Source organism: Phycomyces blakesleeanus, assembly GCF_001638985.1.
Source record: "Phycomyces blakesleeanus NRRL 1555(-) unplaced genomic scaffold PHYBLscaffold_8, whole genome shotgun sequence".
In the NCBI taxonomy this organism is placed as follows: domain Eukaryota; kingdom Fungi; phylum Mucoromycota; class Mucoromycetes; order Mucorales; family Phycomycetaceae; genus Phycomyces; species Phycomyces blakesleeanus.
The window spans coordinates 883,818-907,982 of record NW_017265141.1 but is presented as its reverse complement, the minus strand read 5'-3'; the positions used below and the strand labels follow the sequence as shown (position 1 = coordinate 907,982).

General features: G+C 36.6%; 9 protein-coding genes across 9 annotated transcripts; 2 read left to right on the top strand and 7 right to left on the bottom strand.

The window, feature by feature from the left end:
- The first annotated feature begins 370 nt into the window (after positions 1–370).
- PHYBLDRAFT_76559 (hypothetical protein) lies at positions 371–3,943 on the top strand. The gene is made up of 4 exons (XM_018443170.1): positions 371–552; positions 627–842; positions 947–1,359; positions 1,472–3,943. The coding sequence occupies exons 1-4, from the start codon at positions 380–382 to the stop codon at positions 3,733–3,735; spliced, it is 3,066 nt and encodes a 1,021-aa protein (XP_018292948.1). The 5' UTR covers positions 371–379; the 3' UTR covers positions 3,736–3,943.
- A 471-nt stretch (positions 3,944–4,414) lies between these two features.
- Positions 4,415–5,887, bottom strand: PHYBLDRAFT_61049 (hypothetical protein; the record flags this gene model as incomplete). The annotated part of the gene is made up of 2 exons (XM_018440738.1): positions 4,415–4,870; positions 5,849–5,887. The coding sequence occupies 2 exons, from the start codon at positions 5,885–5,887 to the stop codon at positions 4,415–4,417; spliced, it is 495 nt and encodes a 164-aa protein (XP_018292947.1).
- A 1,127-nt stretch (positions 5,888–7,014) lies between these two features.
- Positions 7,015–7,712, bottom strand: PHYBLDRAFT_76560 (hypothetical protein; the record flags this gene model as incomplete). The annotated part of the gene is made up of 2 exons (XM_018443171.1): positions 7,015–7,371; positions 7,615–7,712. The coding sequence occupies 2 exons, from the start codon at positions 7,710–7,712 to the stop codon at positions 7,032–7,034; spliced, it is 438 nt and encodes a 145-aa protein (XP_018292946.1). The 3' UTR covers positions 7,015–7,031.
- Positions 7,713–9,065: 1,353 nt separating this feature from the next.
- PHYBLDRAFT_167240 (hypothetical protein) lies at positions 9,066–10,170 on the bottom strand (the record flags this gene model as incomplete). Its single annotated transcript, XM_018435610.1, has 4 exons — positions 9,066–9,139; positions 9,352–9,473; positions 9,649–9,710; positions 10,009–10,170. The coding sequence occupies 4 exons, from the start codon at positions 10,168–10,170 to the stop codon at positions 9,066–9,068; spliced, it is 420 nt and encodes a 139-aa protein (XP_018292945.1).
- Positions 10,171–10,798: 628 nt separating this feature from the next.
- On the bottom strand, positions 10,799–13,254 carry PHYBLDRAFT_61052 (hypothetical protein; the record flags this gene model as incomplete). The annotated part of the gene is made up of 5 exons (XM_018440739.1): positions 10,799–10,911; positions 10,976–12,273; positions 12,342–12,450; positions 12,523–12,781; positions 12,859–13,254. The coding sequence occupies 5 exons, from the start codon at positions 13,252–13,254 to the stop codon at positions 10,799–10,801; spliced, it is 2,175 nt and encodes a 724-aa protein (XP_018292944.1).
- Positions 13,255–13,736: 482 nt separating this feature from the next.
- Positions 13,737–14,792, bottom strand: PHYBLDRAFT_167238 (hypothetical protein; the record flags this gene model as incomplete). Its single annotated transcript, XM_018435609.1, has 1 exon — positions 13,737–14,792. The coding sequence occupies one exon, from the start codon at positions 14,790–14,792 to the stop codon at positions 13,737–13,739; it is 1,056 nt and encodes a 351-aa protein (XP_018292943.1).
- A 1,987-nt stretch (positions 14,793–16,779) lies between these two features.
- On the top strand, positions 16,780–18,785 carry PHYBLDRAFT_144254 (hypothetical protein; the record flags this gene model as incomplete). Its single annotated transcript, XM_018431180.1, has 6 exons — positions 16,780–17,493; positions 17,549–17,669; positions 17,747–17,800; positions 17,877–17,930; positions 18,007–18,396; positions 18,472–18,785. 6 exons carry the CDS (start codon positions 16,780–16,782, stop codon positions 18,783–18,785), a joined length of 1,647 nt encoding a protein of 548 aa, XP_018292942.1.
- A 2,390-nt stretch (positions 18,786–21,175) lies between these two features.
- PHYBLDRAFT_167236 (hypothetical protein) lies at positions 21,176–22,019 on the bottom strand (the record flags this gene model as incomplete). Its single annotated transcript, XM_018435608.1, has 2 exons — positions 21,176–21,520; positions 21,552–22,019. The coding sequence occupies 2 exons, from the start codon at positions 22,017–22,019 to the stop codon at positions 21,176–21,178; spliced, it is 813 nt and encodes a 270-aa protein (XP_018292941.1).
- Positions 22,020–22,183: 164 nt separating this feature from the next.
- On the bottom strand, positions 22,184–24,095 carry PHYBLDRAFT_167235 (hypothetical protein; the record flags this gene model as incomplete). The annotated part of the gene is made up of 5 exons (XM_018435607.1): positions 22,184–22,294; positions 22,370–22,658; positions 23,287–23,696; positions 23,725–23,762; positions 23,933–24,095. 5 exons carry the CDS (start codon positions 24,093–24,095, stop codon positions 22,184–22,186), a joined length of 1,011 nt encoding a protein of 336 aa, XP_018292940.1.
- Positions 24,096–24,165: the final 70 nt, after the last annotated feature.

The window sequence follows — 24,165 nt, the reverse complement described above, 5'->3', positions numbered from 1 at the left end:
AGGCAACTCATTCTGTATGCTATGAAAATTTTCATTTGTTTCCTACACAAAACACAGGCCGTCAACGAATTTACTATAATCTAGTAGATCCAATCAAAGTGGCGTAATCAGGCTCTATACACAGTAAATGTCTCTTATTTTAACGTTCTGTTTTATGGCTCATTTAATTACAACTCCGCTTTTTCTCGTAAAAAAAAAAGAGAGTACCCCCAGTCCTGCACCCAGTCTTAACACCCCCCCCCCCCCCCCCCTTTAAAGACACGTATAGAGAGTTTTTAAATAATATACTAAAAACCAAACAAACAAATAAATAAATAAATAAATAATCCTAAAAGTTTCGGATATTTCTCCTTCTCTTTCTTTCTGTATCATAAAAAACATGCAAGCAAAGATCCAAAAGGACGCTCTTCACACAATTCACAATGATTCTGGATACAACGCGAATGTGTTTCCAGGCAAAAAGGACCAAATGAAAAAAGTAGTCTATCATCTGGAGCAGACAGGCTTCCTACCAAAGGAACTTGTCGAGAACGAAGTTCGCTGGTTTTATGAGTAAGTTGACCAGTCATATAAATAAGAAAGAGAAATTCACTAGTCTTGGACATACTCTAAATCATTCAATTCAGAAACTTGAATATCGACGACTACTACTTTGCCCTTGAGTCTGTTGAGACAATCGGAAGTCACATCATGGCCTTGTATGGTGCCAAGATCCTTGCCTACACAAAGAACGAAAACGTCCTCGATATAAATCTCCAGAAAGAAAGTGAAGAGTCGTCTGTATATGTCCATTCGTCAAAACCCGGAGTTTCGGTCTTGTCTGGACCTCAGATCGAAAAAATGTAAGAAATGACGCAGGCTTCAGTCAACCATGTAAATATCTGTTCACTTATATGTATGTATCTATATACGTGCGTGCGTGCGTGCGTGTGTAAATAATATGCAGGATCGATGAAAAGTGGTTGGATCCTTCTACTCCCACTCAAGCCTATCGTATTGAGTCATATCGGTCTAACGGATCAGCAACTCCAGAAAATACGCCACAGTTGCGTAGTTATTTTGCTACCCGCTGCCAATTTGCCAATCCTGAACCAAAGCCTGACAAGGAAACAGATATTAGACATGTTTCAGACAAGACATTTTTGGTGACAGCCACAGAACACACACTCAAGATCTATGAACAAGTAATGCGCAATGCCCTCAGACGTACGGGTCCAGTAATTGAAATGTATGAAGTGCAAGGTAGTCGCGAAAGGCGGTTGATCGTGGGTTATCGTCAGAGAAGTACAACCGGATTCTTTTCGGCTTTGTCGGATTTGTACCACTACTACGATCTCTACTCCACACGCAAATATGTCGGTAAGTCAAAAGCTGATAGATAGTACATGTTTTTATCTATGTTGATTTATGAAAAGTAATCTTTACTCACTCTGTATTTTCAACGATTCTTATTATGCTTGTAATATTCCAGAGCAATTCTCTAATGGAGTTACTATCATATCTCTGTATCTCAACCCACTCCCTATATCAAAGGCTGCTCCAATAGAAATCTCTATTCATCAGGTCATCAAGGAAATCTCTCTCCTCTACTGTCTTCCCATGACTCCTCTTCAGGAATACTTTCAGAGCGGCCAACTTTCCGTACAAGAAGCCGTATACGGATTTGTGGGTTGGATCTTTGCTCAGCATTTTCTCAACCGACTTGGCAAAGAATATCTTAGCCTGAATACGATCCTGGACTCAAACAACCCAATTCACCAAGAAGTTTTGACAAAGATGAAAAAGCGTCTACGCCAAGAAACATTTACCCGGGACTACATTCTAGAGATTATCAAGAACTATCCCGAGTTGATTAGACTTCTCTATGGAAACTTTGCCACCACACATTACGTCAACCAGCGTGAAGCATCTCTTAAACCAACAATATCTTACCAACGCCTGACGAACCTAGAGGTCATGAACACCGCCCAATTAACAAAGAAAATCAAAAGTGTAACATCCAATGCCCATGAGCAGCTTGTTTTTGAAGCCTTCCTGACCTTCAACCAACATGTTGTCAAGACAAACTTTTACCAATCTACAAAGGTCGCACTCTCTTTCCGCCTTGATCCTAATTTCCTTCCAGAAATTGAGTATCCTACAAAACTCTATGGTATGTTCCTTGTGGTCGGCTCTGAATTCAGAGGATTCCATCTTCGATTTCAAGATGTTGCTCGCGGTGGTATTCGAATCATCCGGTCGCGAAACAGAGAAGCCTATTCGATCAACCAACGTACCTTATTTGACGAAAATTATGCTTTGGCCGCAACTCAACAGCGTAAAAACAAAGATATTCCGGAAGGAGGGTCTAAAGGAACAATCTTGTTGGACATTGACCAGCAGGACAAGGCATTGGTGGCTTTTGAAAAGTATGTCGACTCCATGTTAGATCTGTTGATTGTAGGCGAGACCCCTGGCATCAAAGATAAGTTGATCGATCTCAAGAACAAATCCGAGATTCTATTCTTTGGCCCAGATGAAGGCACGGCGGATTATATGGACTGGGCGTCTCAGCACGCACGCAGACGAGGTGCCAGTTTCTGGAAAGCATTCACAACCGGCAAGAGTCAATCCCTTGGCGGAATCCCGCACGACTTGTATGGTATGACAACCCGGTCTGTGCATCAGTATGTTTTGGGAATATACCGCACATTCTCGCTGAAAGAACAGGATTGCACAAAGCTACAGACAGGCGGGCCGGACGGTGATCTTGGATCAAACGAAATTAAGATATCCAATGACAAGACAGTAGCTATTGTGGATGGTTCAGGCGTTTTGTATGATCCCAAGGGAATTAACCGTAAAGAGTTGAATCGTCTGGCAGATGCTCGTCTTATGATTGTCAGTTTCGATACCTCGCTCCTGTCGGCCAGTGGTTTTCGTGTACTGGTAGATGAAAACAATGTAAAGCTTCCTGGTGGTCACAAGGTCGAGAATGGTCTTCACTTCCGCAATACTTTCCACACAAATCCTCTGGCGTCAGCTACACTGTTTGTACCATGCGGCGGACGCCCGGAGTCTGTAGATCTTAATAATGTCAACGACATGTTTGATGAAGAAGGATCCCCGATGTTTAAGTATATTGTGGAGGGGGCCAATTTGTTTTTTACTCAAGAAGCTCGTTTGCGCCTCGAGAAGGCTGGTGTGGTAATATTCAAGGACGCATCGGCTAATAAGGGTGGAGTGACATCTTCCTCACTTGAGGTTCTTGCTGCTTTGGCCTTTGATGATGCCGAGTTTGCTCAACACATGTGTGTCAAAGATGGAAAGGTACCAGCATTCTACCAGGCCTATGTAAAAGAAGTTCAGCAAATCATCGAGCGTAATGCGGCAATTGAGTTTGATGCCCTCTGGAGAGAACACACAAGAACCAAATTACCTATTTCCTTGCTTTCTGATGAACTTTCCGTGGCAATTGTTCAGCTCAATGATCAACTACAAGAAACGGGTCTGTGGGAGAATCAGAAACTTCGTAGTGCTGTTCTAAGATCCGCTTTTCCTAAACTGCTTTTGGAAAAACTTGGTCTGGACACCTTGCAAAAACGAGTACCTGTCGCTTACGTCAAGGCCATTTTCGGAGCCTATCTTGCATCTCAATTTGTGTACAAGTATGGTGCCCAGCCCGATCATTTTGCGTTCTTTGAGTTTATGCGTGAGAATTACTATGATGCGACAAAGGGTGCCCTGGGTGCTTAGATGAGTAATTATGGATCTATATTATTCCACGTTAGCTTTACCATGTGTTGGTTATAAAAAGATATTCTATATATTCAAATAAACTTAAAATGAGGTATAAAAATATACAAGCAAATAAAAAATTATACTGGGTATATCAAATGAGCAATAAAGAAATACTTTCCACTTGGAAGCATTTTAGTCAACTACAATGACTACCTTGAAAACCAAAAATAAGCTTAAAGATTTATCCAACTACTTCTTGGAGCTAAATATTACATATATTGATTGCTGTAAAACTTTACTCTCAATGACCTCGCTACAACGTGTTGACAATAATGCAATCCCATCTTCAAGGCTCTGCTTTATATATCAATCGTTCCAAAGTTTCGAAATTTCTCATTATGTTCTTTAACATCATCTTGATCCTTTAATAAGTCTGTAGATATATAAGATTCTTTCCAGACTTTGGTAATGTGCATTATACATTTCTATTTCTATTTCTATTTTATTTTATTTTATTTTATTTTATTATTATAGCTGTGAAAATAAAAGCACGAGTCTAATACAGGTAAACGAAAGAGCTGAATGGTAATACGAATATATACCTTTTCTTAAAAATATACATATATTTACAAGCGATAAAATTAAATAGATTTGATTTCAAGATAAAAAGGGATTGTTCAATATAGGTCCAGTGTTAGCTCTCTGCACACTTTGGGCATACTTTTGCCGAGCTATTTTCAGTGGGTGACAATGAAATGATAAGATATGCACCATGTTGGGTACAATAACGGTAACATCTTGTACAATAATCTTCAGGGTCTGTTGTTAGCATGCGATTACAGTACGGACAATTTCTGCGGCAGTTCTCACAGCTCCATCCTGATTCTAGCGTTTTTCCACATTCGCATTTGACAGGAGAGGAACTTTGATCATATGAACTTTCCGAGTTTTCATCGCTAGGAGTAAGTGTAGAGGTGTCGGAATAATTTCGATCCATGTTTACACCAGGACAAAACGCTTGAATCCAAGTTGATTGTCTTTGTAACTTATTTGAAAACTTGCGCTTTGCGGTATAGTCGTCGTGAATACATGTTTCTGTCAATGCTTGATTTTGTTGGTGGCATAGTACAGAGGTTTGATTATGCATTGGCTTTTAGGTAGTATATTTTTATATATAAAAGAAAGAGTAGGACTTGTTGATTGAGACGAGTGATAAAGTGAAAAAGTTAAAAAAAAATTTAACTTTTCTCTTTCTTTCTTTTGCAAAGAGAGAACTGTTTATAAATCTCTGTAATTCTTAAAATTTATGCTTTTTGGCATTTTTGAAAATGTTTCAAATTTAATATAAATTATTTATCTCCAATAAGGTCGTGTCCTTTAAAAACGAATTCTGGTGTCAATAGAATAATTAACCGCATATATTTTCTATTATAAAATAATTACGCAAAGCGCAAAGAAACGGTTTGCGAGATTTCATTAGAAACATTATCGTATTAGTTAGTCTCTTGTTTTAGAGTATTGGAATCTTTAATTTGTTTCAATTTGTTTCATAAATCTATTGGAACATTCTAGCATATTTCTTGAATTAGAAATTCCAAATACCGCATATTGTTCATTCGTATTTTAACTTTCTAAACATAACCATTACTTTCAGATATGAAACCGAAACCTTCACTTGCCGTTTCTGTTCACCCGACTTCTCGGTGTAGTCCACAATGGGATGATGATAAATTTGTATAATTTTACCGAAAATTTATGTCTTTATTTAGATGTTTCAATTTTACCTTTTGTTTTCCGTCTTTTTTTTTTTATTGAACACAGATGCTTATTGGCTAATAGAACTTATAGTAATAATAATATTAGGAAGCATGGTTGTTCTTTATACTGAATATTTGCACGTTCAGAAAAAGAAGTAGACAGAAAAAGCTTGAGGTGACATAATATTGCAGCGTTTGATAGAAATGTCGATCATAATAGATTTTATAAATCTCGAGATTATTTCTATACATTTAAAGCAATGGGATCTTTCTTTTTATTATTCAAATATATATTTCTTTCATTTGAAATTACTACTCTCCATAAACAAACATACATTTATATATATACATATATACATTACTAGTCTCACCTGCAGTCCAAGCTCACATACAAACATGCAATACCACATTGATATCCACCATTCTATCTTTTATCATTATTGTAGTATCCCCAGAAGTTACATTTGATAAAAACATTTCAAAATTTCATTTTATAATATAGCCTCCTTCACTAGTAAACTTATTCATTTGTTTCTCTTTTCTAGGATCATTTTATGAGATATCGGCCTTCAATTTCCAATATAAAAATGGGAGTTAAATATCTCCAATATTGCCAGCTTCGTAGTGAGCATAAAATTTGCTGGTTTTTCTGATCATCGTTATATACTATTATTCGATTTAATAAAAAACACTTAAAGTGCAAAGACGTTTTTTTCTTAGAAAATTAATTTACATGGGATTCCATAAAGTAGATAATAAAATAACCAGTTTTTTAAATAGGTATTCTCATAAGTTTAACTGCCAAACCTGCCCTTTTTTTTAGCCACATTTAAATATAACTGCTTGAAATGCTCACGCATATACTAAGCCATGCATTATTATAGAAAAGTAAACATATAGCTTGTAAAGTTGGCCTAGCATATACTTATCAAAACTTTCTACATTTCATCATTATATTTTCCATTAATATTTTTCTACCTATAGATTAAGTGTATCATTATTATATTATCAATAGGAAAAGCGTCGGCAGCTTTGTTAACCTTACACATTTGACTAGGAGTATAGAAAGAATAAGATTGGTAGTATTGGATTTACACTTCTAAAGTTGGGTTGAGCATAGTACTAATTAACTGTTCCTAGATTGTTCAAACTTTAAATAGTTTTATTACTAAATATTCAATCAATAACTATATTTAGTGTAAAATCCCTAGTTTTGCCCTTTCCATGTCTCTAACAAGAACTAAAAAAAATTAAAATCCAACTTTTTTGGAGTGGAAGTCTTGTATTCAATATCAAAGTACACGTTACTTCAAATTGATCGGAACGTTTTAATGGCTTGTTGTTTTGTAGTGTGTAGATAGTAGGTTAGGATAAAATGGAACAGTATATTCCATACTAAAATAAGCAGACATATCCTAGATTTGAAATATTAACTTCACTAAAGATAAGTTTCATTTTGAAAAAAAAAGACGCATTTTTTCGGTATATTTTTATAGTGTTTATATATATATATTCGTTCTTCACTCTTTTTGAAACTGTATGTATTATTATTATTTATTGATAGAGATGTACCAGACCATACAATAGTGTGTGAAACAAAGTATACGACAGCATTCCATTCATCGCACCATCTATAACCAGATCCCTCCAGCCATGAACAAAGAAACGTGATGGCTTGCTTCCACAACTGAATATAACCACAAACGCAGACAAGATAGACCATCCGAGTGCGTAAAACAGAAACCCGGACCAGTTTGTAAAGCCTAGAATACCAGCAGCCGATCCAGCAATGGCAGCAAAACAGGAGCGGATGAACTGAAGTTGTTTAGCATTATGGGCCAGATGAGGCTGAACAAAGTTGTGTGAGTCTTGGCTTGGTGGATTCATTTTTGTCCTATATATATATATATAATAAAGAAAAACAGATAGTGCTTCCGAGCAAAGGTTCTGGAGGCTTTACTTTCACTTGATTGCCTGCCTTTAAGTCATTAAGGCCAATGCTTACCAGATTAAACGTCCGACACCTGTATGTGACGTTCATCTGGGTGTGAAAAAAAGTTTAACAAATTTAGATTTTTATGAGAGACAGGTAAAAATATTTTATTGCCGCTTTTCTAGGCTTTGTGAACTATAGTACATCTCTTTCATCAAAGGCATAATCTTCTCCTCATTCGAATTGGCAATATAAAGAAAAAACTGCCAGTCAGAATCGGTTGGGCTTCTTTTTAACTTCATTGGGGGTACTCAGCCAGACTGCTCGAACAAAATCTTATGTGAATTTTAGCCAATGATATCATTTTGGAGTTGTGGGCACCAAAAGTATAAAATTCGTACAAAATTCGTAGATTTTTATAGCATTTTTAGAATAAACTTTTGCACATTCTGATATCTTTTTTGAGCCCGTATGCACATATGCTTTCGAAGAAGCCAATTCTGACAAGAACGACAGAGAAATAAACCGATCACTGCTGCGGAGTAAGTCGGTAGAAATGTTATGAATATTCTTTGCAGCATTTGAATCACGGTTCCATACCGTCGTACACCTTTGGAAAGCTATGCCAATAATTAAACTATTAAACGCAAAAGTCATATTTTCCTTTTAGCAATAGTTAAATAATTATTATAAAACGTTAGGAGTCTGGCTCTTTTGAAGCAGATGTAGTTTATTTTTAATTTGAATGTCTTAAACTCATCAACATAGGGAAATATCAATCAATCCTCTTTTTCTCCTCGTTTAAGCATTCTAAACAAAGCTCTTGTCAACTCTAACTGATATCACTTTAAGTCCACAGAGTCTTATTCTTTCACCCCATTTACACAAGCGATTATAAGAATCGTGCTTTTGCCGTACTTGAGTTCCAAGATTTTCTACCTATAAAATATAGACGTAATTATATGAGTTTTAGACATCTGAGAAATCAAGAGTATATTACCTATCCTTAAACTTTGCATTGGCTTGTTCTTTATTACCTTGGCTTCGAGACGCAAGAGATTTTTTTCTTTCTTGTCCGTTGAAATCCGCGGTGTGGTTAGGCATTTGGTTAGAATTCTTCGGCACCGTCTCTCCGTCTTCTGCACTCTCTTCTGCATTCACATCCTTTCTCCTCCCTCTCACGCTAAACCCCGGTATTCCAGCCGCTTCGGTATTTGGACTGAAAATCCTTGCTATCTGGGACCACCACTGGGCACTCTACTTCAATCCTGCCCCCTTTTCTACCTTCTTTGGTTCTTGCCACTACTCACAAATCAATCTCTCGCCTCTGATTTGAGCCCGAGCTTGACTCTGCTGATTCTTCCACCGCTTAAAAAAATTCATTGACATTTTAACACACTAGCAAAAATCGCACAAAAACAAGTGAAAAATCAAGAAGCCATAAACATCAAATAACCCCCATAAACCCTCGAAACAGATTTTGCAATTTTCTCTTTCGTCCTACTTATTCAGAGAACTTTAATAAACCTGAGCCTATCACAGCTCCATACAAACAAAACATATTACCTTGGCTTATCTTGTCGTTTTTTTTATCCTTGTGCCCTTTTATGTGTGTGTTTTTACGATTGTACATTCTTCGACTGTCAATAAAAGTGCTACCCATTTAGTTCTGCTCTCTCTGAAGACTTTGGTACAAATGGAGGTATTTCTTCGCAATGACACTTATGTACTATTTGAAGTAGTTTTTCAATCTTGATTCGACATATTCTAGATACAGTATATATCCTAAAATTGAAAAAGTTTTTGGGATCAATTTGTTACTGAGTATATCTTGCATGTCTCCTTTTCAGCTCTTGTAACGTTTTTTTTTGTTTTCTTGTTGAACCAAAGACTGTATAACTTTTTGAATAAATCTTCTCAATTGGTACCCTAAAATCCTACCTCCTGATACTGATGTAAATATAGAAGAATGGCCATAGTCAATTGCTGTCAAGGGAAATATTTCAAGATCTACATGTACCAGAGCTTCTTGTAAATCTTCTGTTATGTAATCAAAGTCTAAACTATAAACGGTTTTATTACTAGCTTATATATATATTGAAATATCTGCCAAATAGATGTTATTTCTTAAAGAGTCTGAAAAAATGTGTTTATTTCGTTTAACATCTCTTATTAGTTACTCACTAAATGTATATACGTGCATATTAATATAAGAAATATATATGTACGATTGCTTACGGTTTGTACCTTTTCAGTTTTAGCTTTGAGAACTCAAAATTCTTAAAGTAACATATGTTGACCTTGAATAAAAGATGTATTCACTTTTTGAAAGTATTTTGTGAATGCTCTTTTCCCTATAGAGTTTATAAAAAAGTACCTGAGTTTGGAATAGGGCCACGAGGTTAATGCAGACAACATTTGTAAATCCGTTTTAAACTTTTTATTGGTCTTCTTTGTCGACTTTCGGTATTGCATTCTGCCCTACTGATTTTTTATTGGACTATTTTTCTTTATTATGTTCTTACTCATGGTCTAACATGATACACATTAGTACCGGTATGTAAAATACGGGGAAGATAAAGTCAATCGTGATAGTACAACAGATCTTTGAATACAAACTCGAAATAAATCATCGTAAACGAGATTAATAAGACTCTTATGTTTATCTGAAGCTAGGTTTTCCAGAGTCAGCCAGCTGTGAAGGAGACAACACACTTTTTGGTGGTCATATTGGCTGGGCACGTTCTTCGTATCAACCATGTTAGACTAAATATGTAGCACTTAGATTCAGGTCAGTATCAATAATTATTTTTTATTTCGCTGTATCTATAATAGGGTGTTTCATTATCTCTTCAGATAGATATTCAGATTATAATTCGAATAGCGGGCGTTTAAATAGTGAAATGATTGGCTTAGAAGAATCTGAATAGAGTTAAAATGTGTAGATTTAATGGTGAAAAAAGATTTCGGGTTGAAATTGAGGATTGCTCATTTTGACGTCTTGAAATACTTAAAGCAAGAATTTATAACTTTATTTACGGTTATGTACACTCTTTCCGGAAATTATTGGTGCAAAAATAAAAAATTATTTAGTGCAAAAATAAAGATAAAATTTGGTGCAATTTTTTACCATTTCTCTGCTTAATTCATCTTTTTTGGTGCATTTGGTGCATTCCATTTTTGCACCAAATAATTTTTTATTTTTGCACCAATAATTTCCGGAAAGAGTGTATGTTTCTGAATGCTAAAGCAAAGACGTATTTATTCGTTTGCTTATAAGATTATTTTATGTATTATGTATTATGTATTATGCATCATGTAAATTATATATTGGTGTTCACATGTAGGAATGTATATGAATAAAATAAAATGTAAAAGTATAGGATCCTCAATTTCTGTAATGACCAAGCCTGAGCTGTTGCTCATTATATCTAGCAGCTTGATGAATAAGCTCATCTTCATCTGAGGAACTATCATCATCAAGATCATATTCTCCATTTGCTATGAAATCAAATGTATTAGAACGGAACTTTGTACTGAATATCAATATTGTGCTGGACTTTACCTGTGAAAACATCATTACTGCGTTGAGGACTAGTTTCGGAAGCTGATATATATTCATCATGATTGTGGTATAATAGAGTGTTGGAGGTAATCGAAGGTTGTAAACGGTTTGATACGAGCCGCACGTTAGATATATTGGATCTCTGACTATTAGAGCGGATATTTGTGAATCGTTGTTGTTCTTCCATTTGTCTTATTTCTAAGGCTTTCATTCTAGCCTGATATTCTTCAATATCCTCGTCATCTGAATCATCAAACATATCGTGAGTTTCCACACCTCCCTCGCTTGTTACGATTGATGGGGCCATAGATATAGAGGAGGTGATATTATCTTCAGATCCATGAGTATAGAGGGGGGTATTATCATAAGGGCCAAGAATATTGCGATAAAGAATATCTATTTCGGACTCTTGGTGCTGATTGCTAGCTTTGCTTTCACCACAAGAACGATTGTGGAGAAAAGAAGCTTGAGATGACGCCTTTTCATAAGTGTAAGTTGATCCTTGAGGGTATCCATCTGAAGTGGTGTCCTCCGAAGTATTGGGCTTCGTATATGTTTCATTCGCGCTCCTAAAATGGTTTTCAGAACCTGACATATTTTCGGTTCCTCTTTCTGAAATTCCAGGGTGCATCGTATACTTTCCTAGAGATGGTGACGATATAAAAGAGCGGTATGAAATAGACGATGCTGTGCTAAGAACACGCTGAACAGGACGAGAGTTAGAGTCTAAACCCGGAGGTGGTGGTGTTGAAGGCGGGGATTTAGATACTGTGATGGGGTTGTGTGAAGGCGATTCAGGCGGGGTTGTATTAGAAGTGGATTTCTTATTCTTAGCCTTGCTACGGCCAAATGAAAACAACCCTTTCGATGACTCCCTGAAACCTGGTTTTACTGGCTCCAGTGGCTCGACATCATCAGGTTTTATCTGTCGTTTGAACCTGTCCATAATATTCCTCTTTTTCACATCATCTTTCTTTGGATCAGAAACCGCTCGGTGTAACGGAGAGACAAGTTCGATGTTTTCCTTAGATACAGAATCAATCCAAAGAGGAGTGTCCACTATAACGTATCTATTTTCAGGTAGACCTTCGGCAGCGTAGACAGTGTCATTCCCAGATACCATCACACATACTTTGTAGTTCACCTCAAATATACCATCGTTATTGGTGATTGTAGGAAGTATGTCATCAGGTATTTCCAGAAAACGATCAAGTTTCTTTGGATTTTGATGAAAACTTTGTTTCATATTAATTGTCTCTTGTTTTGTCCAAACTACCGTGTCATTAAACTGACAGTTGCTAAATTTAATCATAGCTGTTAGTGATGCATCTGGTTATTTCGAATAAACTTATATATTTTTCTTTACCTTTCTTGTATACGGATGCTGCAAATACGTACAAGAAGGTATGTAATAATTTCGTCCCGGTCATGGCTACAATCAGTCGTAATATGTACTATCAAAGGTGTCACTCCACCTATAAGTCCGATAATTAAATTCGTAAATGAATATAAAGTTTCAGTTATAATTACCATTATAGTACTCTCACCTCTTTCTGCTCTTGGATTTAATATATGAATGCTAAGTGAAGCTGAATAATCATATTCCTGTACAGTAGAGGTATTTGACAAAGTTCCAACGGAGTATTTCACTGTCTTGGATTGGAAGCCGGATTTATAGAAATGATTGAATGTTTCGGCAAGAATAACCTCGGCCTTTGCAACCCCAATGTTACCGGGATACTCATACTGATCAAGATGGGCTACGATCGAGTACGTTATGGATGCTGTGATGTCTGTTTCTTCTGTCTATAAGAGTACCAACAAGTGTTCCACAACAGAGGATGAGAAATCAAACTACTCCACACAGTAACACGTGGTTTTACCTTGATTGTTCCAGGAAGATAAAGCCGTGTAGGTACAATCACATCGAACTCAAACGAGCATATTCCATCAAGCGCTAGACTAGAAGGCAGAACATAGGTACTGTTCAATGAAATATTTACTGGTTGAAATGAAAGGTGTTCCGGAAATACTAGTTCACTAGGGTCGCTATTAAGGGTTTGATTTTCCAGCTCCCACGCCTCCAAGAAATAAGGAAATGAATCCTCAGAATCTTTGTCTTGACTTGTAGCATTGCCAGCCCAGATTAATCGTAAGTTAATTGGAGTATTGGTACTTCCATTGGCGCATTTCACAGTGACAATGCCTTTGACATGATCTCCCGGAAGGTATTTTTTCTTGCTGTCGTTCAACAAAAGGTCAAGGGTAAAGTCTTCCATTATTAATATAGTCAAGTACAAATAAGTAAAAGAAGAGCATGGAATACAGATTAGTATTCCTTGTCTACTTGTAGTGCTAAAACAGCTGCGCCTTAGTTATATAAGCGGAGTCTAATATGAAGATACGGTACGACAGTAAAGAATATTAGGTGTTTCTTCATACTACAATAAATCAAGGATTTCCCTATTTTCTATCTATTTTAGTTAATGCGAATTTGACGATTATATCGCGTAAGATTATGCATTTACTCTTCTTCGTGATATTATAGGAATCCACATAGTTTACCTTGATTATGACTAAGTATTAATAATTAAAGATATTGAGGAAGTATAAGGCAATGTTGTATGAACTCGGATGAGCGAGTTAAACTTGACATCTGAGCCACATCAGCGTCAGTTCTGTGTTCCAAAACAGTAAGAACAAGAAAAAGAAAATACTTTACTTTTGTATTGAACAAAACAAGACCCGCTGTTTCTGTTTATTAACTAGACGAAGGAAGTTGGGCAGGAAATGGCTTGAGGTCAGGAGGGACAAACTGTTCGCGCGCTTTGTCTGAAGCAAGCAATGAAGACGAATAGTACTGTTGTATAATAGTACGATCGACAAGAACAGGGAATCTTTCTATAAATCCAAAGAAGTCATCATTATCATGATCATCCTGTCTAATAGCGAGATCAACGAGGTGTATATAGAAAGATGAGATTGTGTCGTGATATTTAAGCTTGTTCGGGTTCTTTTCAAAATGTGTTCGAATAGTACGCTTTATAACAGTTGATGCATCTCTTATCCCAAGCTCTCGCAAATGATTCCATGCCATGCGTACATGTGCTCTATGAGTCCATTGGGAAGTATCGAGTGTCGAATCTTCGAAAGCTTTCATAAACACCTGTTCTCCTACGCTACGGTATCGTCGGTCATGATACAGCAGCGGTTGCCCTTCTTCGCATCTTCCCTCTGTACTACCAACTCCTTCATCAACTTTAAGCACTTGTGTAATCCATAACTCATGATCGCCTAGTTTTAAAACCTTGAATGTCTTACAATACATAGATCCTACTGTTCCCATCAATACTGGTAAGCCAGTGCTCGGATCGTCGTAGAACGGAATATCCTTGAACTGATCAGAGCCTGGCGAAGAAAATGCTATAGATTGTTGAACTTGTTCATGGCTCAAAACATTTACGACCATTTTTCCTGACGAATGAAGTAGTTCAGATGCACGCGATGGTGTACGAACGCAGAAAGAAACAAGTGGTTCCGGATGAAGGCATATAGACGTAAAACTTGAAACAGTAATTCCTCTTCGTTGTGTAGGATCTTCAGGGGAGCACGTTGTTACTGCTACAACGGGTTGAGGTACTTTACGCATAATACCACGCACATCCTCAATCACTCTAATGTTCATTCTTCCTTTTTCACCATCTTCGGTTGATACCTTCTGGGTCGAGAAGAATGATCGAATTCCGGTATAGCGATACGCTTTTTGATATTGCCGGTTATTGAGTGTAGCGGTTTGTGTAAGTCGTCGTAATAGCATACTCCTTATGCGTTCTTCACATCAGCTGTGGACACTGTTCAAAACTACCCATTTCGCCAAAAGTGACTCTGCACTATGTGACTGTGATATATTCTCACTACAGGTTTTTCGGACCTAAATGAGCTTTTTTTTTTTTTGCAAACTTCTGGTTTTTGGTGAAAATTGAATGGGCTCAGTTTAAGTATCAAAATTGTGATATTTGGATACTTAGAGCATCTGCAGCGGTTACATTATTGAAAACATTATATATAGTGTAGTTTAGCCACACCGGGAATTTAATATCAGTTAAAAACAGATTGCCAAATTGTGGTTACATTACAGAGGAAAAATTTGAGCTTTTTGACTGTCTAAAGTTGCCAGTTCTTCACTAATCACTACGACAAATCAGCAATCTTACGGGGACGACATTTTCAGGATGGGGCACTACCTTTTTTTTGCCGGACTAATTCGTTGTGACTACTTGTCCGAGGTCCGAGGTATTTTCTCCAATCCTTCAGGGCAAAACGATGTGTCCTGAAATTCTTAACTCAATATTTAAATATAAAACCTTCTTTTCTATTCTATACTCATCTCGTAAGAGCTACTAATCAATTGCACTTAAAAATATTATTTTTTCTCGGAGATAGTAAAGAGATTACTTTGCTCATTGCAGATTAGCAATTAGAAATCATGATGTTAATAAGTATTCTCTAGAAATCACTTCAATATGAATCCTATCAATAAAGAAATGCGCTTTTTCAATGGAAAGGAACATTATCCTGTCCAACAACCTCTTCCTGTCTCACCTGTTAATGGTTACAGTGACATGACAATGGCAATTTCAAAGATGCAGGAATATGCACTTGCCAACAATTTTGCACTTGTAACTAGAGATAGTAAACCAACTCGAGTGTATTTGAAGTGTGCCAAGGGCGGTCATTATAAGAACACACGGAATATTGAAGACAGCGAACGCAAGAGAATTCCGTCTAGTGGAAAGACTGGATGCCCCTATCTCTTGAAAATATCATACAAGAAGGCCGCTAAAGGATATCTTCTTTTGAAAGCCACCAATGAGATTGAAGGCTACCACAATCACCCTCTTGATGATGACTGCCTGGAATTTACCTTGAAAGGTCGTTTGTCAAAGGTTACTGTCGATGATGCTAGGGAAATTATGAAGCTTGTTGAGACTAAAACTAAGACTCGTGAGATCTAAAAGGCGATCGATGAAGAGGATAGTGTCAGCCATAAGTTGTATGTGAATGACATCAACAATATTAAGGCTGCTTTTGCTCGTGCTATTGCTTCCACTTCTCAGGATGCAGGTACTGAACTCGTTAAAACCATGGAAGCTAAGGGATATCTTGTACGCTATGACGCCGGCAAATATGGATCTCTTGAAAGAGTATTTTTCTCGCACCCAAAGATGCTAGAAAGAGCCCGTCGCTTCCCAGAAGTCATGGCCGTTGATGCCACCTACTCAACCAATAATTTGGAAATGCCTCTTGTATGCGTGGAAGGTGTCCATAACCTCGGGGGAGACACTCTTAAATCGTTTCCCATTGCCTTCGCCTGGGTTTCGAATGAGAAACAGGAGACCTACGTTTGGTTCCTTGAGCAGCTCAAGGCACTTGTTTTTGAGAATAAGAAAAGCAGTTCTCTATTTGTAACAGACAAATGTATGGCCTTAATGAATGCACTTGACATTGTATTCCCAAAAAATGTCAAATTGCTATGCTACTGGCATATGTTGAATAGCGTTGAGAAAGCCTTCGCTGGAAAACTCAAGTCAGTTGCAGAGAAAGAGGTCCTTATGGAGTATGTGAACTCCATGATTCACAGCAGTACCAGAAGGGATTTCGAGGTTGCATTGATGAAGTTCAATGCAGTATCTTCTGGCTGCGAAGTAGGCGAAGGAGGGTCCAAGGTAGATGCATCGGTTTACTTTGCCGAAAGATGGATAAAGTGCCAGGAGAAGTGAGCAGGATACCTGACCAGCCAGCAAATGCATTTTGGGTGTACAACTACCCAGAGAGTCGAGAGCGTACACCAAGCTTTGAAAAGAGAGATATCAGCAATTTCGTCTTTGGGGCTTGCATTTGAAGCTGTCAACTCCTATGTAGACAGGCTCGAAAGAGACTTCAATTCTATAAAAATCAGGGAATCGACAACTGTTGATGCCTTGGTTGGCTGCAACAAGCAGCTTTCCAGGCTTTTTATGAAAGTCTCTAAGAGAGCATTGCTTGTTATTGATCAAGAACTTCGCTTGATCAATAGAGACGATGAATTTTGTCATTGCAAAAACAGGTTTGAGTTCGGCTTGCCCTGCAGACACTCGCTGCCAGCTGGAAGGGAGCTCACCCTTGATGATGTTCCTGAAAGATGGATCATAAACCCTGTTCTAAAAGAGACATCTTTCGAAGAAAGTTGTACAGTGCACATAATTGCCGAGAGGCCAGAAGAGTGGATGCAAGAGATTGTAAAGCTTGAGGCTCTTTTCCGCTCTTGTGAGGGCAGCCAGCAAGTGGCCAACCTCCTTCAAAAGATCAAGAAGGTTACTTCTGAATTCGAAGGCAAAACTGGGCACCCTTCGATTAACTTTCAAGCCCCAGAAAAAATTAAATATCCTGGCAGAAGAAAGGGTGGTGCACGTCCCAAATACCTTCCCAAAGACTTTGGTCGGGCAAACTGGAGGAAGATCAGTGTTTCGTCTGGTCATGTAAGATAAAAAAATATAACATAACAAAGTACTAATATGTATCTTGAAATACTAGGTCGGCCTTAAGGCAATGGTTAGGTTAAGAGCTAGAACAAGAGATGGAAAGCCTGCAGCTACACAAAAAACGAAAAACAACAAAAAACAAAACAAAAGCAAAAAAGAGCCTCTCGACCTAAGTAAGATGCTTTTTTATTTTACATATAATTGAGTTTATGAAAAAGAATCTTGTCATATATTTACATACATTTTTTAGTCGATGCTACCAAAAACAAAATAAAACAAATTAAAAAAGAGCCTCTCGACCCAGGTAATATGTGCTTTTATTTTATAGTGTAATTGAATTCATGAAAAGGAATCTAACCTTATACTAATATGCTTTTTAGTCGATGCCACCAAAAACAAAACAAAAAAAATAAAACAAGAGCCTCTCGACCCAGGTAATATTCTTTCTCATTTTTCAGTGTAATTGAATCCATAAAGAGAAATATCGTTGTATACTTATATGCTCTTTAGTCGATGCCACAAAAGAAATTGGGTTTAAAAGACCCGCTACAGCTCAAGAAGATTACCAATATGACTATCGCACCTCTGTTGGCAAGAGGGTTAAATTCCAGCCTGGTTTTCCTGTCTCTCATGAGATAGTCGATGACGTTAAGGGTGGGTTTAACCCTACTGCTGATGGATGGTGTGGTTTTCGGGTCCTTGCCCATTTGATCTATAAAGATCAAGAAAAGTTCCCTCTTGTGAAAAGAGATATGCTTGCTACCCTTCCAAAATACAGCAGCATTTACGCCAGCACGTTTGGAACCAATGTCAAGCAATTAGAAGACATTATAAAGCATGGTTCTGATCTCTGCATCACCAACTCCAACTCCAACTTCATCCCAGCATGTTTAGATGCCAGTATGTGGTTTAGCACACCCGACTGTGCTCAACTAGCTGCGGACACCTATAAGTGACCAGTCTGCGTCTACTCAGACAACCCCAACACCCCTTCCGTATCGTTCCTTCCCTTCACCCTTCCCAAAAACATATCAAAACATCAACAACCTCTGATTTTCAATCACGTTAACAATAACCACTGGACAACAATACACCTCTCCCGCAATGTCTCAAGGAAACGGCCAACCATTCCTGAGTTATTCTTTTTGGGTTGTGTCAGAAACCAGATTCCCGACAACTTTGATACTTACTGGAACAAATTTAAAGAGTTCAATAAGTATGATCATAGAAATGCGATGTTCTCTTTTCTTTCCGATCAAGAGGAACGTATTCATCCCACTATAACATAATCTTTTTTTCTTCTTTTTTTTCTTTTATTTTTATTATATTTTTCTTTATACTTCATTAGCTAGACAACTTATTATTTATATACTCATTTACTCTTATATTTTATTAGCTAGACGATCTTTTTTTTTACCTTTATAAATCTTATCAATCTGTTTCTTTGCGTCAACATAAGCTATCTATCACTTGTGGGTTAAATGACTCTCCGCTCTGTTTTTTCATAGAAATCATTCATGGGAAGTACTTTACCCTACGAGTTACACATATATCCAGCGAATTAAAAAGCATAAATGTCGGGTGGTGTTACACAGATAGAGCCAAACTATCTTTGAATATGTTATATTATGCATTTGCATCTATTTATTTCATCAATTCAAGTCTTGGCTCTCTATAACTTTGGATCCAAGTAGTGTATAGATATATGTATGGGTTCTAGAATTTTTAGTTGAATTGAAAGGGTCGATCATGAGAAAACTAACGTAATATCTCAAAAAGTTGCTTTTTTTCAATAAAATAAAATATTATATTTGCTTGTAGAATCACTTTTTTCTCATTTGTTTTCTATGAAACTTTTACTAGATTCATATGTTATCTGAATATATGTAATTAAAAACTTTTTTTGGTCTTATATGAATATTTTTCATTTTTTTGTATTTTTGATAAAATATCTCATGTACATGTTGTAAGGAAATGATAGGAAGAGTTTTTACAGAAGAAATAAAAATAAAAAATAAAAAATAAAAACATGAATTTTGTAAATATATATTTGCTTAACTTCTATGCAAACTTTCTTAGGCATAAAAGACTTCATTACCTTTATATCCATTATGAAAGTTTTTGAAAAAAATGCAAATTATATGGATTATAATCTTTTCCACTTAAATCACACAAAATGAAAACATATGATTTATGTCTCAAGTTAAATCGTAAAAATATGACTCATTAGCAGCCACAGGTATGTGATTTGTTGATGGGAGCCAAATAAATCTTATATCTTACAAATACTCGATTTTAGTTACTATTTTTGTATAATAAGTTGATTCTATTTTTGCTTCTTTGCCTTATAATATTATATCATAATTATAGTAAGAAGTAAACTTATTAGTGTTTGACTATTAATTATGACTCTAAGTAGCTGTCACTTTATCTAATATATATTTTTTTTAATGTAAACTACATTTATTCTACAATTATTAGATATACTTTTTAATATATGCAAAATTAATTAATACTATATGTATTCTCAGACATTTTTGCGACTTTGTTTTTCTTTTCTGAAGAAGATTTAGCAGTTTTTATTAGTGTTTATCTTAAATAAGTATTAACAAAAAGTAATGTTTATTACATTAAAGGATATTATAAGCCTAATAAAGTATTTAGTAAAGAAATTTCAAATTTTATAAGGTATTTTTTCAATAGGCAAGATATGAAAAGTTGTGACTTTTGGGGGATGACGTTTCCAGGTGGGGGACGACGTTTTGACTAAAATATAAACTCAGACATATAAGGGAGGGGCACAACGTTTCCAGGGTAGGGCACAACATTTTCTATTAGACTATAATGTCTTGAAGTAACATGTTAGATAGTTTTTTATTATTCTATATATATATCAGTTAATTTATTACATATAGTATAAAACTTTAAGTATAGAATTATATATATAAAACAATGCTTTTATATTTAGTCAAAGCTATTTTTTTATATGAGAAGATACTTTATTATGTTTTTGCTCAAAAACAGGTCATACCTCCTAAAGAAGCAGAGGTATATGCCTGGAGACAGTTTGATGAATGCACAAAGTTTGGGAGCAATTTAGTAAGCTAATACGCATGAGTGGAGAAGGAAAAGACATAATTACATAGAGGAAAGAAGCGTAGAAAAAGCTATTATCCTGCCTTGTATAAAAGTATCTTTATTATGATAAGTATGAACCATTAGGGACCAGATATAATTATTTGATACCGGACAGCAAATCATAATTTGTGGTCTGGTAAAATCAAAACAATGTTTCCCATCAAAAAGGTAGTGCCCCATCCTGAAAATATTGTCCCCCTAATATTAGCGCTACAACATATAGGGGCGGTTTTTTGTATTTGTGACTTTGTTTTTGGCCTATAATAATTAAAAAATCACCAAAAATCCAATTTGAAACTAGAAAATCTCTGTTTTTTGAAAAGGTTGACAAAAAGCAGATTGACCACCTAAAATTAAATCTCCTGATAGACAAAAATACATTTTAACTACAGATTTTACATTTTTAGTAAATGTAGATTGCAATTAATGACTATTAAAAATCAGAGGTAAAAGAGAGAAAAATATCTAAACTTTTTGCTGGGAGGATAAAATATGTTAAGACAATTTGAAAAAAAAAATAATGTATTACAAGAAAAAAAAATTATAAGTCTGCAAGAGAACCAAGTGACAGTTTTGGGCCGTGGTTAAGCTCTGACCACACTGCATATGTTGTTGCTGTTGTTGTTATTGTGTTTATAGTCGCGTCCAACTTCACCAAACCAACTAATTCTTTGACATCTGCCAGGTGAACTACTATTGGCTTCATTTGCCCATTGTTGATTGCTGGTATACTATTTACCAAACGAACTGCATAAACATTGACAAGGACAAGTGGCCACCTCTTGTTGTTGAGCTTGTGCTCAAAGAAAAACGACAACCTTCCCAAAGAAATCCTTGTAGACTGGAGAGTAACTTTGCCTAATGTTGTGGTTCTCATCAACCTGAACTTGAAGTCTGATGTTATGTGCCTCTCTTACACAATTTTGGTCGAGTGCAGAGTCAATAACACAACCATATACAAATGCCTTACGGCTTGTTTTAATAGCTGCTTCAATCATACTACACTCTTCCCCCTTTGATTCGTAGAACTTTTGAAGAAGCTCTTGAAGACAAGAAATGCCTCCAAAACTATCAACAATCGTTCTGTTCCTCAAAGGCCCCCAGAACTCAATGTCAGAATCAGTACCAATATTACTACCTTCTCGGTCAATTGGCCAACCAGCAGAGGGATTGTCATACTGAAGGAGAGTTGTTGCTGTTGCTGTTGCTGTTGTCATAGTTGAATTTTCAACTCTCATCTGTCGAATCTGTGTCAAGCCAACCATGATGTTTCCAGCATTGATTTCAATTGCCAAATTACTCTTTATTGCTTGCAAGTATTCTCCAATTGCCCTCTCAACAGATCGTGCACTATATGCTCTGGGGGAAACATATACTTCTATCATTGTGGGATAGTGCTGCAGAGGTGCTGATTAATCATAAAGACCTTGAGCTGGATCTCTTCTTTAGCTAGCAAGACTTCCAGATACGCATTTTATGCAACAAGATTTCTAAAAAAAAGATAAGTTAATACAAGTTATAAAATAATAATATTAATTATTATTAAAGCTTATGTTTTAATTAAGGTTTGCTCCTCTGCTAATAACTCCCAGCTCATAAGTAGATTGCATGTCTGCACCAGGTCAAACAATGTCTTATGGGCAGCTTGGTCATGGACACGCTTGGCCACAAGTGTGGGGATGACAAACAAGAGGAAGTCAGCCCAGTCCACAGCCCAGAACTATCCTGATCTTACTGTAACATTTATCCAAGCACTGTGGAAAGATGTCAGAATGCTTCTTCTGGTTGACACTATGGCAGTACCAATTTCTTTCTGAGCAGCAAGGGAGAGAGAGAGAGGATGATCTTTTTCATACTTGCTGCACACGAGCCTCCAGACCTGTTTGCCAATGCTGTGACAAATGGTGTGCATTTCATCTAATGCAAAGAAGAACAGATCAGAGAAGGAATCCAGTAAGTAGAAGGGATATTGACCAGTTAGCCCTTTTTTGCTAGATGAAGCCACCTCATCAAAGTGCTTGAAACTTTCCAGTGTGCGCATAATGATGGCAGATGCCATTCAAAAATATTGGCCATGGCCAGGAGATTGACCTACAATATGGCAGATGCGGCAGCCATTCTTACTCATATGGCCTACATGACAAGCCATCTTCCCCAGAGCTGGGATATTGCCAGTTGTCATTAGTACATGGACTTTTGTACTAATATCTTCAGATGGTGTCTTCACAACCATTCCACTGGCTTGGAAAACCCAAAGTTCTTTCAGAACAGACTCCAGGAATGACCAGAAGTTGGTGGGTGCTTTGGGACCAGGGATGATTGTGACTTGGATCATATGACTGTGCTTGTAGCAGATCATTGGAGGAAGGTCGAGGCTGGTAACATGGACAATGATTACCAAACCCAGAACACTATGAGGAGCAAACCCATCAACAGACAGCGAAATGGTGATGTTATTTTCACTTAAGAAAAGATGTTTCTTTGACTGGTATACCTGTCTGCCAAAGACATTGGAAATGCTGCCATTGGCCTTCTGCGTATGATAGTGGCAATACAGTATCTCTTTTCTGGTGTGGTCATTGGCCAAAGCAACTGCAAGCTGTCTACCCAGAGGAAGTGATATCATTGTGCTGGCAGGAATTGGATTCTCACCAGCATATTGGCTTCTCTTGCTGGTCTTGTAATGGGCACTCCGTTTGCTGATCGTTGTTGTATAACATACACCCATTGCAACAAATGTGGTATGTCTCCTCATCGACACCAAGAAATCGAAAAAGAAGTTTGGTACCAAGGTAGGGAGTACAAGCTCTATATGATATCTCACTTGATCTGCTGAGAATTTCATTGAAGTGTTTTGCCAGACTAATGTAGGTCTTCTGGGAAATGCTAAACTCTTTGATAATCTTCATAAGCTCAAGATTCTTTGCATTGTTGTAGCCAGAAACAGGAACAGGAGCACTAAAGTCATAAACCAACTGAGGAGAAGTATCATCAATGACATTTTCAGTAACATCCATGATTGCCAAATCATTTTCCATAGAATCCTCATGTTCAATATCACACTTTAATAAGGTAAACAATAATTAGTACATTGGATACATTTGTATATTTATCTTTTTTATCATGGGCTAATTAATTTCATTGATAATAGAAGGAGTAATATCTTTGTCAATACTCATGTTAGTGCTTTCTCTGTTTAACTATTAAAGAATTAATATATTTTATTCAGTTACATTATTATAATTTGTAGACTTATTTCAAGGTTGAGCTAGATGCAAAAAATTCAAGATAATATTACTCTGCTCAAAAACAGAAGCAACTTGCAAACTTTGGGTATCATTCATCTCTTTATAAACTTTTTCCAGGCATTGAACTTCACACTTGGCTACAAGTTTCTTGTTTGTGTAGCGTTTGTGGCAGATACTGCACTCGTGGTAGGAAAGCTTTGCGATTGTAGACATTTTGTTAATTTGAATTTATTCTTTTGAAGTATGAGTAAGAATAAAGATATTTGCTTTCAAGTCTTAACTC

Excerpts from the sequence above, each read along its gene's own strand:
- PHYBLDRAFT_76559 (XM_018443170.1), top strand. The coding sequence starts at position 380 with ATGCAAGCAAAGATCCAAAAGGACGCTCTTCACACAATTCACAATGAT. Across the intron at positions 553-626 it reads GAAGTTCGCTGGTTTTATGA|AAACTTGAATATCGACGACT; the intron begins GTAAGTTGACCA and ends CATTCAATTCAG. Across the intron at positions 843-946 it reads GGACCTCAGATCGAAAAAAT|GATCGATGAAAAGTGGTTGG; the intron begins GTAAGAAATGAC and ends AATAATATGCAG.